The sequence below is a fragment of the Sinocyclocheilus grahami genome, unplaced genomic scaffold, assembly GCF_001515645.1.
Source record: "Sinocyclocheilus grahami isolate Dianchi unplaced genomic scaffold, SAMN03320097.WGS_v1.1 scaffold544.1, whole genome shotgun sequence".
NCBI classification, from domain to species: Eukaryota; Metazoa; Chordata; class Actinopteri; order Cypriniformes; family Cyprinidae; genus Sinocyclocheilus; species Sinocyclocheilus grahami.
In genome coordinates, this window is record NW_015505723.1 from 384,163 (window position 1) to 401,547 (window position 17,385).

The 17,385-nt window shown below is 41.2% G+C and overlaps 2 protein-coding genes across 3 annotated transcripts; one reads left to right on the forward strand and one right to left on the reverse strand.

Moving 5' to 3' along the window:
* Positions 1-2,120: 2,120 nt before the first annotated feature.
* Positions 2,121-4,523, reverse strand: LOC107555770 (protein-glutamate O-methyltransferase). The gene is made up of 3 exons (XM_016238669.1): positions 4,403-4,523; positions 3,602-3,767; positions 2,121-3,245 (listed from the first exon to the last, which is right to left on the reverse strand). The coding sequence occupies exons 1-3, from the start codon at positions 4,516-4,518 to the stop codon at positions 2,466-2,468; spliced, it is 1,062 nt and encodes a 353-aa protein (XP_016094155.1). The 5' UTR covers positions 4,519-4,523; the 3' UTR covers positions 2,121-2,465.
* On the forward strand, positions 4,524-17,385 carry LOC107555769 (zinc finger and BTB domain-containing protein 2-like). Of its 2 annotated transcripts, XM_016238667.1 has the most exons (3): positions 4,524-4,954; positions 8,373-8,553; positions 14,609-17,385. In XM_016238667.1, the coding sequence occupies exons 2-3, from the start codon at positions 8,381-8,383 to the stop codon at positions 16,029-16,031; spliced, it is 1,596 nt and encodes a 531-aa protein (XP_016094153.1). In that variant the 5' UTR covers positions 4,524-4,954; positions 8,373-8,380; the 3' UTR covers positions 16,032-17,385. The 2 variants fall into 2 exon arrangements, with proteins under 2 accessions (XP_016094153.1, XP_016094154.1); XM_016238668.1 differs by lacking the exon at positions 4,524-4,954 and having other exon boundaries at positions 8,547-8,615.

Sequence of the window (17,385 nt, forward strand, 5' to 3'; positions counted from 1 at the left end):
CGGTGACGTCACACATAATAAACGCACGTGACTGACAAAGACCGATTGTCCATTCATATTTCATGTTACAGGCACATTGCAATTAATCATGGTCCGGTCATTTCATGGACATTTCATTCCCAAAGTATTCAGAAAACTTTAATAAATCTTATACAGCAACTGTAACAACTGACTTGTTTTGAATGTTTTAATTCTGACATAACACCAGAACAATAACAAGAACATTTAACAATGCATAAAGCTTTACACCTTGAACATGTACAAAGTTATGGGGTCCTGTTATAAACAAAACAAAAAATGTAGTAATAACGCATGACTTAAAAAGCTGTTGAAACTGTCAAAAAGAATGGGTTGCAACATGACTGTTCTGAAAGAGTTACAGTTCCAGATGAAACTTCTAGATTCACATCAGCTCATAACTTGTGGCAGGGGATGAAGTAGGAATAGTCTCAGCAGCTACTTATCCATCATCAGCCTCACAATGCTGAAATAAATAGTATCTGCAGCATAAACAAACTTAAATGAAATGTACACGGTCTCCAATGTGTGCATGTTATCACACTGTCATCACTTGTATGCGCGCCACCACAGGACTTTACACACAAGACAAGCTCTGCTGTGACAGCTCTTTCATATTCTCAATAAACAAAAAGTATATTTTCATAATCTTCTATTTATTTACCACATGTCCCATAAGTAAAAACATTATTTTATGCTTTTCACTGAGTTTCTGAATCTAATATCTTAATGTGGTATGGTATCCACGTGGATAATGATTCTTTATTAAATAAACATAAGAATTTATCAATATTAAATCATAATACTCTAAACAGCAGCCGCTGGCTTACATTGTTCATGTTAGCGAGTGTCTAAATGACCAATTTTACTTCCAAGTTTTAAGTAAACATGCAAAAATAAAACGATAAACCTTGACTTGGCTAGGTAACTGAAATAAAGCGATCAACTGCACTCACCTCAGCTAAATCATAACTTGAACTGTGGTCTCGCTCTGATGACGTCGGCATCCAGGTAGGCACGCGATTCATACGCCCACAGTGGGTTATGATTGGTCGACAGACAGGGTCAAATCTGATTGGCTAAAGAGTATGAGTGTCCCGCGTGGGAGGAGTTCGGTGCCAGAAAGGTCTCAAAATTCTCACACAAATCCAAGGCGATTCACATTCACAGCCCATGATAAACTCCTGAATTTTTAACATTCAAAAAACATTTTGTACACATTTGTACATCTGTGAATTGTGTTTTGCATTTGTGAAACGCATTTTATGAATATATATTCTTATTGTGGTGCATTTGAATTGTTTTTTTTGTGAATATATATATATATATATATATTGTGCGCGTGAATTATTTCTCATGCATGTGAATTGGGTTACGCAAGTGTGCATCGCGTCTTTTGCGTGAATTATTATTGAGATCATTCTGGCTCCATACTAAACTTTATTCAGTGGCATTCAATTTTCAAAACAGTTATAATTTTAACAAGTGTGAGTACATAAACACGGTGTCCTGACTAGCATCTGTTTCCAGCATGCTCATAAATAAGCTAAAAGAAATCATCATGGTGCAATTTTCATCCCAACAGACACTGGAAAACCTGGTAAACTTGCTTTGAAAGTGCTAGTCAATCCAAACTGTAAACAACAATAACTCTCTGAGATATGTATGGTCAGTATGTTTTTTGTCAGCCAGAAAGCAGAACGTATTTCCTTATGAAATCATTGTGAATTTGTTCACGTGTTTAAAATTTAAAATAAAATAAAACATTGGACAACACTTCAAATCCCTTTACATTCAAATCCCTCCTCATACATTCCATGTTGACATTACACTACTAGAATTGTTTTATTAAAAATAGTTTTCTTTAATTGCTTATTTTCAATTATGCACGCCATGCAAAGCCCATAACTTAGAACATTTGAAAAAAAAAAAAAAAGATCTATATACTGCACATTTTTAGCCCCAAATGCATATACCTTTCTCACTATTCTGAAGGTGTTTTGGTCAATAGCATTTAACTAGAAGTTAAAATTCAGGTTCAGTATCTTTTTTATTTACTGTGTATCATACTAAACAACACATGTATGGATTCATATGATTTGTTTTTTTTTGTTGCCATGTATACATCTGTATTTTTAAGTAACTGTACTTCTACACAATACAGATCAGCAGTGCAAACAGAACATCTTATACTGTGATCAAGAGATGGTCAACAAGGACATTATTTAGGTTAAGATTAATTTCAGTGTTTGATATGCACAATCGGTAGGATTCACTACGTGATTTGCTTCCAACCGAAACAACTGTTATACAAGCAAAGATAAAACAACACATTTGTTTGGCATATTGGCAACTAAACCAGCATCTTCAGTGCAATTTATTCCTTCATCTCTTTCTTCTCAGCAATTTCCTCTTTAGTGAGGACTCTCTTTTCTTTAAAAATGACCCTACTGTTCTCTGCATGGACTGGAAAACTGAACCACTGCATATCTGCTATTAGTCATCCAGTCTGGATCCTGAGAGCTGAGCTTCTCGGCCTGGCCTGGCTTTAAGCCCACCTGAACATCAGCCTTCAGTGTCCTGAGACTGCAGAGAGGGGCAGGCTGGAACCCCCTCAGCGCTTGATCAAACGGAACCGTGTGCTCCCATTTCCTATCTCCAGTAAGCTTCCGGTAGTTAAGGTCTCCTTTGAAGAGAATCAGATCAGAGCCCTGGAGAGTGCTGTAGAGATCAGCTGCATCCATCGCCATGTCACAGAACTCATGGGGCAAGGTCCAAAAAAAGTGGTCATGGTAAGACCATGTACCCTCCTTCATGAAATGCTTCCATTGGACACCGCTGGCTGACATCCACTTGTGATTGGCTGCCATGGTCTGCATGATGGTCCACTCAAAGTCTTGTTTGGTGACGTCTGAGACAAACCACGGGATGGACTTGCCATGAAATCGGATTTGCTTGGCTAGTCCGGCAGAAACAAGAAAGTCAGCAAGGACTAGATCGGTAACGAGCTCAAAACCAGCATTGTCTAAAATAATGTCCACTCTGGCATGCTTCATCCCAGAGGATCCGGCTCCTTGAGCAGCAACCAGCGTTGACCAAACCATGCTGGAGTCATCCACTAGGATGAAGCGCTGGAAATCAGGAAGAGAATCGATGGGACTGGACTTTTGAGAGTTGTCCTGACCGGCAGAGATGGACAGATCACACTTGTTTCCCCACAGAGAGACCTTTAAAACACACAGTAAACCAGATTATGTGGCATTATGCTATCACCAACTGTGTAATATCAATAAAGTACACAAGCGCATGCTGAAAACAGTAGCCACCCCTAGGCATGTTACTTGGCACCACAAACTGGATGTCATTCGAGTAACAAGATTCTCTGTTCTAAATTAAAGATGTGACTCTTTAAGCTTATGGCTCACTGAATTCACTTAGAATCTTCCATCTCCATGCAAACAAGATGATTTTCCTAGTTTTTGATGTTGTGTTCTGATGTCATAGAAACATAATGTCCCAATAACAATTATTTTTAATGGAAGGGATCATTATGCGCTGCGGCTAGGATCACGGAGACACTAACCTGGAGTAACTTGAGAAAGCTGTCTCGCAGCTGAATCTCAGTCATGTTCTCCATGTTAGTGATGAGCTCCTGAAGGTATGTACAGAGGGATTTAATGGCTTGTTGAGATTCAAAGAAGCTTTGCGTCTTTCCCTCCTTAAACACGTCAAACTTATCCATCGGTGGACTTTGGAAACAAAATGAAACAAGTCAGTTAAACAATTCAAAATGCACCAATGCAACATGGAGAGTACAATTAATCTTGGTTAATTATTAAATCACTATTATTGATTACAAAAATATTTAAAAGCACATTTACGATAGCGCTTTAAATGTCCATCAGCGCCTTTAATTTACAACGGCTCTAAAAATGATGTAAACTATTTCATCAATTGCAACACTATAGGATTTCTAAGGCAAGCCATACCTTTAAATTCATTTAGACCTGTACATATTGCAGTGGTCTTCCTGTTATAAATCTGTCCTCTTATTAAAATAACTTTCTTTATTGCTGATTTTACCCATTAATTTAACTTGTTTTAAATACCTAATTAATACCATTTTAATTGTAAATTAATGTATGCCATATGACCATGTGTCCATTTGAAGACTAAGATTTACTACTTATTTAATGATCGAGTATAACATGAATAAATTATATAGAAAAAAAGTTAATTTTTTACTATTAAATGATGAAGTTCAATTCAACTTTACGATATTTTGACTTTTAATTAAATTGTGTAAACTGTGAAAATAATCACAGTCATAATTTCACTGAATTTTTGATTGCTCAATGTATGGTCGTAAGCTGATTTGCCTTACTTCATATACAGAGCCTCTTGGATCCTCCGGTACATGTAACACTCCACATAGAGCCATGGTGACTTGAACCAGCTGACAGGCCTCCCGTCTTCCATCAGGTCCTGCTGTCTTCGCATGTATTCATCAACTGAAATGCAAATAGCCCTTCTGCGTGTATCTGTCTCGATACGTTATCTTCATGTGGGGGTGGGTGGCGTGACCTACGGCTTTCCAACGCCACTCAAATCCGTTTATGTGTAACGTTCACCAACGTGTTCACCAACGCACCGTGAACACATGAGGAGACCGACACCCGTAACGTTCACTCATTTGGCGGCTTTTAGCGCCAAAGACCGTTTGTTTTGGCATCCCAGGGAAGTGGGTTTTACAACCTCTGTTTTTAAGCCCTTTTAGACAGTCATGTGATTGTAACGTAACCCGACCGGAAAACACCGACTACCATCGCCGCCAATGCTGCGTTTGAGAGGAACAGAGCAGCTGCGAGCCCAACGGACAAGTCCCCCGGTGACAGACAACAACTCCCCCAACTCCACACACTCAAGCGGAGGAAAGGTACTTGTGTTTACACCCGTCAACCTTTATCATTTAGTGCTTCATTTCTGTATTTGTTGTTTTTCGTTTAGTTTATTTATTCGGTGTCCGTTTCACGAAGCTCCGTTTATTTTGATGCTCGCTAAGCTCCGTTCTGGGTTTATACCGCTGTTATTGTTGTGAATTTTCAGCTATATTCACGAGAAGGTCGTTGGCTCATGTGCTGATCGAGCAGGGAGCGTTTGCGCGTGATCGTATCAGTCATCACATTTCAGTTTTTGACGGTTTATTTTCTATTTGCGAAGAAAAACAGATTGCGGAAGTGGTCGGTCTCTGCGGGAGATCTGTCCGTTCCACGTGCCTCCGTAGTGGGAGGAGCTAGTTTACAAACCCACAGTGAGTGGTTTGGAACTGGAAGTTAGACGTGTAATCTCTCTGTGTGTGTGTGTGGAACTGCAAAGCTATATATTTATATTTAGGTACCAGGAAACATAAAATCTGTCATGTCAGTGTTTCTACAAATTTCGATGGTTGCTGAATGCTGGGTGACTCAATAAAGCTCCACTCAAGAAGTTTGTCTAATTCAAATCGTTTTGCACAAAAGTAATTTAACAGACTTTAATTATATTAGAAATTCCGACATTTCAGTCTACTAGAAAAGGCTGTTTTATTCTACTTCCTCATAGGTGCTGCCATGTTGACATCACATGACCACATACAATGAACCGCAGTGGGCAACAGTCTTTCTGGAACTAAAAACCCCATGCATTTTCTCCATGTGGGAAATTATCTTTAACAATAACTTATAAATCTCTACTGTGAGCTGTTTTTTTTAAAATGATAATTTAAATAAACATCAGGTCAACAACGGAAATATCCACCAATCAGAGAAATACTTAAAGGTGACATCATGAAAATCTGACTTTTCCTGGTTTTAAGTGCTATAATCATGTCCCGCGCATCTACCAGCCAAGGAAATGTGAAAAAAATAAACCAATCATTTTGTTTTGGTAAGCCTTTTTCTGCAAGTGTCTGATTTCGCTCCCTTGAAGTTGCAAAGGGAACTCATTATAAAATTACTGCCCCTTAATCTGTAAATTTCCACCCACAGCGCCGTCATTTTGATTTCGCAAGCGACAATGGTGTAGTTCTAATACCGTAGCGAAAGTTTGAGCAAAACATGCTAACTGTTCTGTCTTTGTCTGCACAGACGAGAACAGAACACTATTTAGATCTAAAATAAACATGCGATTTATTTCCCAGCAGTTTACCTTCAGACATAACCGACTGCTTTTGTAACTCGTGTGTTTTTAACGTTAACTTGTGTGACTGAGAACTTCGTTTAGTACTCGCATGCTGTGACGGCTGCTTTCTGTCCATGTGCTTTGGATTTGTGCGCTCAGAAAACCGTATATCAGAAGTTTAAACTAATATGGTTTAAAATGCATGATTTCAGCACGATAAACATGATAATCAGAACCATAACAGATGTTTTTAGCATGTGCGAGCTGTAATGGCACAGCTCTATTCTGGAAAAGGGGGTGGGGAACAGTAGCTCATTTGCATTTAAAGAGACCGGTACGAAAAAGTGTTTTTCTGCTTCAACTCAAAATAGGCATTTTCAAAATTATATAATAAATGATCTGTGAGGTATTTTGAACTAAAACGTCACAGATGCATTCTGGGGACACCAGAGACTTATTACATATTGTAAAAAGGGGCATAATATGTCTCCTTTAAGTATTTGCATTGCAATAAACATTATATATATATATATAACTAGTTTCCCCCTTGGTTTTTAACAAAGGCCTTTTAAGACAAGTCATGTCACTCAGTGGCCATCTTTGAAACGCCTCTCGGGCATGCAAGTGCAACTCCTATATCTTTGAATGAGGAAACATCAAATTCTCCAAAACTGTTCACTAAACTTACGATTAAATTTCATATTTGAAATCACCAAAGAAATCTGACAACTGTGTCATAAATGTTGTTTCTTTTGCTCAAATAGCATTATAAAAAGTGTATTTTTCAGGCTAGATCAGCCAGTGCACATGCGCAGTCCTAAGAGCACGTCTCAGAACGCTGACTGTTTCTGTAGCAACCGGGACTTTTAACGGCAGCTGCAGTGACACACTGACTTTACCAACTATACCGACGACTGTTGCTGCAGTGTGAAGCAGCAACAGCAGTTAGTAAACCAATTTCATACATCCAGGCCAGTAGGTGTCAGTATATTCCAAAATCATGTTTGGACTATTGAAAGGAGCCAGCTAAACTTAAACTATTGTTAAGAAATGCCTGTTTTGCAGTGTTTACGCACAGCTACGTGACATTACAACCCATGTAGTGGGTCTGTAGGCTTTGTGGGTTTGTAGACTGTTCTCCACTCAAGAGGGGTTGAGAGGAAGTAGCCTCAGGAATGCTGCCTGAAGAGCGAGTCATGTGACACAAAGCCTGTGATTGACCTTTAGGGTAATGGACATTCAAGGCATAGAGACTGTTGAGCTGGTTCTGGTAGATAAGGGTTAATAACCTCAGGGTTCAGTGTTCAAAGGTTGCCTCAGATGTTTGACCCTTGGCTGGATCTGACTGCTCTGTTGGGACCATGTTGTCAGGGTAACAATGTTGAGATCTCATGGTAGTCTGACTGTTTTTATGCGGTCTTACCAGTTAGTTGTCTTAAATAAAATCTCTAATGGATATTACATTAGAATCAAGTCTTATTCCGATAATGTACTTGTGTTTTCTGTCCTGTTGTTTTTCCCTCCAGAATAAAAAAAAAACTGATTTGTTGTTATTATTAGAGGTCTCAGATATTTGAAGATGTATCTTGGGAGAATATAAAAAAATTCAAATGGGGTGAAAACCACTCCATTTAGAGCCATTCTGTTTGTAAATGTCTTGAGAATACATAATCAACAAAGCCTTCCTTCAGCTTGATCAATAGGAATTGCTTAGTCTTAAATATGAGTGGGAAGTAGATTTGCCAGTATAAAGAAAATGGCAAAATAAATGAAATGCTGTGCCTTAAAAGCTCTGTGTGGACTGCTTTAAAAGCACTGTAATTAAATCATATCACTTAAAGTAACCGCACACCTTCCAACAAGCAACAAAGTTCATTTTAGTTAAACAAATCATGGCGAGAAGGTTTGTGTGCCAAAGTGTTATACTTGGGGTTAAACGTTTAAACAAACCCTTCAACTCCTAACTATGAGAAATAGTCACCTACTAGTTATAATATTCATATTCCAAGTGTATCGTAGAGTTTAGCTTATTATTTGGTTTTACAGTGTTGGATTCATATTTTCGGCGGTTCACTGCTGATTAAGTCCATATCAACAAACAACTTAACAGCCTTCTTTCACTCAGTCTTTTTTGTGTGCATTGTGGTCTATAGTAGACAGGAAGTTGACTGTCATCTCTGGCCCTTTCTGTGTAGGTGGAAGTATGGAGCTGGCCAATCATGGTCTTATCCTTCTGCAGCAGCTCAACGCGCAGAGGGAGTTTGGCTTCCTGTGTGACTGCACGGTCGCCATCGGCAATGTCTTTTTCAAAGCACACAAGGCCGTACTGGCCGCATTCTCTAACTACTTCAGAATGCTGTTTATACACCAGGACAGGTAACCGCTTTGTGTGGTTTTTAAAGTCCATTTTGTGCTTAAACTATGGATGTGTTGATATGGTAAGCTGATAATCATTCTTATGTTATATATAATAAATGGCCAATATTAAAGGGATAATTCACCCAAAAATGAAAATTGTCATTACTCACCCACGTGTCGTTTCAAAGCTGTAAGACCTTCGTTCATCTTCGGAACACAAATTAAGATATTTTTGATGAAATCCAAGAGTTCTTTGACCCTGCATAGACGGCAATGCAACTGAAATGTTCCCAGGCCCAGAAATGTGGTAAGGACATCGTTAAAATAGTCCATGTGACATCAGTGGTTTAACCGCTATTTTACGAATCTATGAGAATACTTTTTGTGCTCAAAGGAGAAAAAAAAAAAAAAAAAAAAAGACTGTTCAATAATTCTTTGGCGAGTATCACGATGCATGCGCATGCTTTTCTCTGCATGTAAACACTGCATGTGTGTGGTGCTGCTGCCGTAGAACATGTTGTGATACTCTCCAAAATGGCACTAGGGTGATCCAGAGGAGAAGAATTGTTGAATAAAGTTCCGAAATGGAATGAAAATCTTACAGGTTTGAAACGACACGAGGGTGAGTAATTAATGACAGAATTTTCATTTTTGGGTGAACTAACCCTTTAATATTCTAAGCTATGTTGTCTAAAACACTACAAACTAAAATCATTGGTTTTAAATGTTACAAGTAAATTTAGGCATCACAGCATTATAATGTGCCGTATGAAAAAGGCTTGAATACACTACACGACTTTTCAAATCTGATCCACATTGAATGATTTAGGATTACGCGCTACCAGACTTTCATGTTGTCCTGAACACAACAAACTCGCGCATTAACATGCACCTCATTGCTAGGAGTCGCATGACAAATGAAAACGACGTGTTCTAAAAGCATCCAAACATATCAAACATGTCTTATATCCTCGGACTGAACACGATCATAGTGTGAAGCTAAAAAATCTTTGTCTGTGAATCTGTGCCCATCATACAATACAAGGTGTTTTTTTTTTTTTTTTGCTAAAACTATCAAATCCAACCAGGGCCGTCCTTAGCTGACATGGGGCCTGGTGCGAGGTAGGGAGCTGGTCCACCGTGGTCCATTCACAATCACGTTCTGGGGAGTCTGCACCAGTTGCACTGCCCAAAGGACTGCCCTGAATCCAACTGCTCAAAGTCTGCAGACTGGCTCTTACTTTTGGCAACTAGCATCAACTAGTCCAGACCGCAATGAGGCAAAAGTCATGTAGTGAATTCCAACCTTGATGATTAAAGTAACATTAACATGAATCTAAATGTAAATTGTAATAGAGAAAATGCACAGTTATCAACTGCGCAAATAGCCAATATTGATACAGTGCCCTCCACTAATATTGGCACCCTTGGTAAATATGAACAAAGACCGTTGTGAAAATAAATCTGCATTGTTTATCCTTTTGATCTTTCATTCCAAAAATTCACAAAATTCTAACCTAAACAGCTGAAAGTGGGGAGAATCTCATTGTGAAATAATCTCTCTAGTTCATGTTGGCCACAATTATTGGGATCCAATTATTGCACGTCCTTTTCCCAAGATAACAGCTCTGAGTTTTCTCCTATAATGCCTGAAGAGTTTGGAGTAGGGCTGTGCGATTAATCGAAATCGTCATAAAATCGCGATTTGAGCATGCGCGATTTCTAAATCGCTTTATAGCACGATTTCCCGCGCCCCCGACCTCCCGCAGTATGCTATCCGACCCAATCAGAATGCAGCGCGCCTAAGCGGAGCACGAGAACAGAACAGGCCGGGCGGGCGGGCATACAAACATAATGCCAGGTTCACACACAACGTCTGTGGTGCATATTTTTTCCGCGCCCATGTTAACGGATCAGAGCGTTCACACTGCATGCGATTGCGCTCCGGCAGTGCGCTCCAGGAGCGAAGCGTCTGCAGCAGTCATGCTGCGATCGTCTATAATGCCTGAAGAGTTTGGAGTAGGGCTGTGCGATTAATCGAAATCGTCATAAAATCGCGATTTGAGCATGCGCGATTTCTAAATCGCTTTATAGCACGATTTCCCGCGCCCCCGACCTCCCGCAGTATGCTATCCGAACCAATCAGAATGCAGCGCGCCTAAATGGCGCACGAGAACTGAACAGACCGGGCAGGCATACAAACGTAACGCCAGGTTCACACACTCCGTCTGTGGTGCGTATTTTTTCCGCACCCATGTTAACGGATCAGAGCAATTGCGGTCCGGCAGTGCGCGCCAGGAGCGGTGTGTCTGCAGCAGTCATGCTGCGATCGTGTCCGCACGGAGTCTATTTCTGCTGTGTTGCACGCGCTGAAAGTGACAGCGCATTATTCGCGGTAAAAAAAATAACATGGATTGGCACGGAAATTTAGTAATTACACCATAAACAGATTCCCAGCTCCATGTTGGTGCTTCTCTTCAGCTCACCCCACTCATTTTCTATAGGGTTCAGGTCAGAGGACTGGGATGGCCATGGCAAAAGCTTCATTTTTTTTGCCAAATTGGGCCCAAAGTGTCTATTTTGTGTGCCGACCATAGGGCTGTCGCGATAACCGCAATATTGCAATACCGCGCTATAGAAAATGAGGAGTTACGTCACGATCTTTTCACTCCGCATTGCATTTCGGGAAGGCGCCGCCATATTAGTAGGATACGCTATCCGTTCCCATGGTTACTTCTCATTCTCTATAAGGATAAATGCTTCTCTTTTGTTTTGTTTTTGCCTTTAAGTTAAACAACCATTAATTCTTCATTGTATCGTTTGCAGGGAAGAGAAGCTATTTGATCGCACTGCATTTCTCTTAGGTTTGATAGAATTTGTTTTACAGTGTTTACCCGATTAGCGTGAAAACAGTGTCGCCCGCTGGACGCTCGCTGCTGCTTCAGTCATCATATGGTACATTATCCCAAAAAAAAGTGTTCAACAAGCTGACAGAAGTCGATCCATTTCTTTGTTGGAAACTTTTAAATGACAAAGTATAATTGTTGTCATTATAAATATTAATGTTTCCATGGCCACGGAGGAGAATCAGAGATTGTGGATCACGTTCAGCGAACAGTCACGAACTCACTGTACTTTTGATATTTATTTCAACAAATGACAAGCTAAATCAAATCTCTAGGAGCTTGGGGAAAGTTTTGTAGCATTTTCAAATGCTGGTTTAATGTGCTAAGACAGTGATGCTAAAAGACATGCAGATGAGCCAGAATATTAACGCGACATGTTTAAACGTAAAGCGTTTTCCTCTCTTTAGAAAACTGTAATCTAGAAAGCGCTTCTGGATTAAGACAGCGATTTCTAAAGTTCATACTTTGGACTCGTCTGTTTTTCCACACATATTATGCTTTATTAGTAAGATGTGTGTACAGAATGTAGTCTTTAAATATCACTGTCTCGGTGCATTAAGCACGTTCTTTATATAAGAGGAAAATGCTTAACGTGTAAATAAACGCTTTGCGTTCACATTTTGATCTTATATGCATATCTGCATATAGTATATGCTTTACAATTTTGTCTTTATCATTGTCTTGGTACATTAAGCCACTTTAAGCATTTTAGAAAGTTCCCTGTTCAAGTTCTGCTAATTCACAAGCCTAGCGAGAGTGAGAGTCATGCTCGCAAAGAAGGTAATGTTAACTATTAAACCAACCAAATCAAAACTTTCAAAAACACACAGCAATGGTATTCTTTTATTGAGTGAGAGTCAGAGGGTTTAATCAGTGACATTAACAGATTTACTATTCGGCGTCTTCTCCGAGACCTCCTTCCCTTGGTGTTTTTACACATAGAAAAGGCGAAAAAACATATAGCATTGTCCATTTTTCTCTCAGAACGATGATCTGAGTTACTATTGCAATTATCGATGCAGTATGAATGACATACACTGGTGATATTTTTCAAAATCATGACAAACAATCAAATACTGCCCTAAACTCAATAGCAAAAGGCAGCGCTATCCTGCAAGTATGGCGAATAAACAAAGCAGTTTCCCAGAACTCAACGCGGCGTTACGTAACATTCTCATTCTTTATTGACGAGCAAACCGCAGAGGAATGCAAGAACCGCAGCAACCGCGATTTTTCTGTTTTATTTTTTTCTTAAGGTTATGCCCTTGTTTTACACTTCATGCATGTGGACTGAATATTAAACAAGTTAGTAGTGATGATAATGCTGATTTGTACAGAGGCTCCGTAGATTTGCACTTAACAAGCCTAAACAGACAGTGAATGAGAGCGAGATCGACTGAGTGCGTGCGATTACTTGCGTCTGTCCTCCAGGCCGAATCATATATATATATATATATGTGTGTGTGTGGGAAAATAGGTTGTCATGTTCAAGGAAAGCGAAGTCTTAGCATCGACGCATAGCTGGTCAGCTTAGCCTTCTAAAGTGGCGCTCAAAGTTAAAATGATTTCAACAGCGTGTTTCATTACGTCTCTTTGAATGAATGAATCAGCGTTTTTGAACGTGTAATTGAATGACAGTCATGTTCCACCACCTTGTGGCGCAACTCTGTAACTGCACTGACTGACAGCCCGTCTAGAGCAAGCAGGAGGAAATATCGATAGAAAGTCTCTTGTCCGATCAGATTACAACTAGGCTAACTGTTATACATATAGGCTAACGATAGCCTAACGATCTTGTTGTCAGGTTTATGTTCTGTTAAGTGGACCGTTAATTTGTCATTCTCTTCTGTTTACTTCACTTCCTGTTTCAACGCTATTTGGTTTCGGTTTCATTGTCTTCTGAATATGACCTAGTTAGTGATATCGATACACACGCATACACACACGAATTATACACACACATATATATGTGTGTGTGTGTATATACATATATGTATATTTATGGCGGTAAAACTGCTATTGAGCCACTCAATTACCGCAAGGGAAATTCCCTCACCGCGACAGCCCTAGCCGACCATTATTTTCCAGCACTGCCTTAACCCTCTTGGGCATGGAGTTCACCAGAGCTTCACAGGTTGCCACTGGAGTCCTCTTCCACTCCTCCATGACGACATCACAGAGCTGGTGGATGTTAGAGACCTTGCACTCCGCCACCTTCCGTTTGAGGATGCCCATGCTTGGCCAATCCATCACCTTTACCCTCAGCTTCTTTAGCAAGGCAGTTGTCGTCTTGGAGGTGTGTTTGGGGTCGTTATCTTGTTGGAATACTGCCCTGCGGCCCAGTCTCCGAAGGGAGGGGATCATGCTCTGCTTCAGTATGTCACAGTACATGTTGGCATTCATGGTTCCCTCAATGAACTGTAGCTCCCCAGTGCCGGCAGCACTCATGCAGCCCCAGACCATGACACTCCCACCACCATGCTTGACTGTAGGCAAGACACACTTGTCTTTGTACTCCTCACCTGGTTGCCGCCACAAACTTATTTGGTTCAGATGGTGTCAAGCGTGTATCTTGGCCTCATCAGACCACAGGACATGGTTCCAGTAATCCATGTCCTTAGTCTGCTTGTCTTCAGCAAACTGTTTGCAGGCTTTCTTGTGCATCACCTTTTAGAAGAGGCTTCCTTCTGGGACGACAGCCATGCAGACCAATTTGATGCAGTGTACGGCGTATGGTCTGAGCACTGACAGGCTGTCCCCCCCACCCCTTCAACCTCTGCAGCAATGCTGGCAGCACTCGTATGTCTATTTCCCAAACACAACCTCTGGATAATGACTCCGAGCATGTGCACTCAACTTCTTTGGTCGACCATGGCGAGGCCTGTTCTGTAGAACCTGTCCTGTTAAACCGCTATATGGTCTTGGCCACCGTGCTACAGAGCAATAATTCTTTTTTTCAGATCCTCAGAGTTCTTTGCCATGTGAGGTGCCATGTTGAACTTCCAGTGACCATATAATATACAGTAGACGCAGTATATCTTTTTTTTGGAAGGGTAATTTGTGATAAAATGTGCTCTTAACTAATAAGCTAAATGGGTATTAAAGCACTTTTATAGAATAAACATTGGTTTTCAACTTTGAATCTGTTTCTTTATCCTCTCAACCAGTGACTGTGTTCGCTTGAAGCCTGCTGACATTCAGCCCGACATCTTCAGCTACCTCCTCAATCTTATGTACACCGGAAAACTGGCGACGCAGCTTATTGACCCGGCTCGCCTGGAGCAGGGCGTCAAGTTCCTCCATGCGTACCCTCTCATTCAGGAGGCAAGTCTGGCTAGCCATGCGGCTCAGGCACATTCTGAGGTCAGCCTTCCCCTGTCGTCCTCTCTTTATGGCATTCAGATATCAGACCAACAGGCCACGCTGACAAACCGCCTCTCGGCAAGCACGCATCTCTCTTCGCCGTTCGATTTGGAAGGCAGCGGTTTGCTCGATGGGAAGTGTGTTACCACAAACAAAGCTACCTCACTGATGCGGCCTCTATCCAAGCACAGGCAAGCTCTGTCAGAAACGGAGGTAGAAGCGTCGGCGAGCACCAGTCAGTTTGTGAGGGAAGGCTGCGAGACGGAAACATCTGCAGGTGAAGCCTCGTCTTGCTCCCTGAGCGCCAACACCATTCTGCATGTGAAGCCCAGCATCATGAGAAGAAGTTCCTCTTTGAGGAAGCATTATACGTGCCATGTCTGCGGGGGCCGCTTCACCCAGCGAGGAGCCTTACGAGAGCACCTGCTTCTACACACCCAGGCTATGCTGCCCCTGGTGTTAGAGTCTGTCAGTGCGGCTTCCCCCATGCCGACCGGAGGTGCCGCTACGCCAGAGGTCGAAGAAGTCCTCAGAGGCAGCGAAGCTGCTGCAGCCACTCCCATCATCGTGGACGCTGCTAGTGACAGCGAGCAACATCCTGAAACCGCCATGCCCGTCCCAACAACAACAACTGCAGTCAGCCTGTGCTCTGCTCAGCCCCAGGCGGACACACCGCCGCCGTCTGATATCGCTGATATCGACAACCTAGAGGGTGCGGCTGACATGGAGCGGGAAGTGAAGCGGAGGAAATATGAGTGCTCCACTTGTGGCCGCAAGTTCATCCAGAAGAGCCACTGGAGAGAGCACATGTACATCCATACGGGAAAGCCATACCGCTGCAGCGCCTGCGGCAAGAGCTTCTGTCGGGCCAACCAGGCGGCGCGGCACGTTTGCATGAATCTGGGCTCAGAGCCAGCGTACACCATGGTGGACCGACAGAGCATGGAGCTGTGTGATGTAGACGACTCCAGCCAAATGGAGGCTCTGTTTCTCAGTTCTTCTGGGAGACCGTACAAATGCAATGTGTGTGAAATGACCTTTTCCAGCCCCAATGAGGTGATCAAGCACCTGTGCTTCAACCAGGGTGTGCTCTCGGGCACAGCGGCTGGAGAAATTGGTGTCAGTGGGCTGAACAGTGACAGCCTGGCTAAAGACGAAGGCTCGGATTCATCCAACGGGGGGCCGTTCATAACGCCCATCAAAACTGAGGAAGTCTTTGTGGAATAGCTTCACATTCATCCACTTCAGAGTATTGTTTTTCTAATTGTATTGCATTTGTGGGTAAATTATGATCAGAAGTTAAGCTACAGATGGGAAATTCTGTTATATTGTTTCTTTTTTTCTGGGAATTTTACTTCTACTGAAAAGTACTCCGACTTTCTGCTTTTTTTAAACACTCATGTATTCATTTACTATATTTATAACAGATTTACAGTAGGTTTAGTACAGCAAGTAAAATTTCTGCTTCGTTCTGTATTGCTTTCAAGGGTTTTAATGGTTACTCGAGTCATTTGTAGTTTGTGTTGCGGTTAATGCTCTTCCTCTGCCTAACGGTCTACAGGAAAAGGATGTAGTGAACTGCTGAAATCCTGCCTTTGTCACCATGCTGATCAGACGTAGACCTCATTACGTTGGATTGGTAACTCAATGGAATATTTAAAATATTAAAGCCACAAAATGATTAGTTCATGGGTACAGCACCAGCATTTCTTTTGAAAATAAAATGTCATTTTCTGAGCAGCTAAATGTGGGTCCTGATTTAGGATGAGTGTTCACTACCTCAACCGGTTTCAGACATGCAATATCAGACTTACCTGAAATTTGCATCAAAGGGTCGAGGATCAAAGTCAACTTTATCTTCCAGTGCCTCCGAGGAGTTACACAGATCTCAAAGTTTTTCTTTCTGACGCTGTTTCTAATTTCTCATTACATGCTTTGGGTTAGCAAGAGCCAGGTGTAATTGTAGATAGCCTTCATGCAGTACCAGATTACCTGTCGAACATCACTTATATAGTTCATGTGACCCACAATATATTTACCTAATTGTCAGTTTGTTACAGTGCTTTTTTTTTTTTCGTGCCAATGCCACTTAAATGATAAACATCCTTGCTGTAAAATTGGTCGGCGGCAACAGCTCATCAGCAATCTGGTTGTTGCTCTCATTGTGGTTCAACATGTTTACAGTTGTGCTGTGTTTAATCCAAAGTTGTTACTGTGTGTGAATTTAGAAAACAATGTGGCCAATCGTACACATGTGTATAATATTGCTTGAAGGGAGATATTTCTGTCACTGTTTGCCGATTTAATTTTGCCATGAAATGATTTGCTTGAATATGCTCTTAAATTCCTTTTTTCTTTCTTTTTTTTTTTTGAGTTTTACATAACTTTTCTAATTTTATGTACAGTGCTTTATTTACAAAGAATTTTATAATCTCAGAGGTGGTATATTGTTCAATGCATTTACTGTAGAATATTATTTTGTGTGTGCGTGTCAGTCATCTCTGCGTTGACTGTCTTTGTTTTCATGAAACTGACAGTGAGGTTATGCTGTAAAAGCACTGATATCTACTTAAGATCCCTG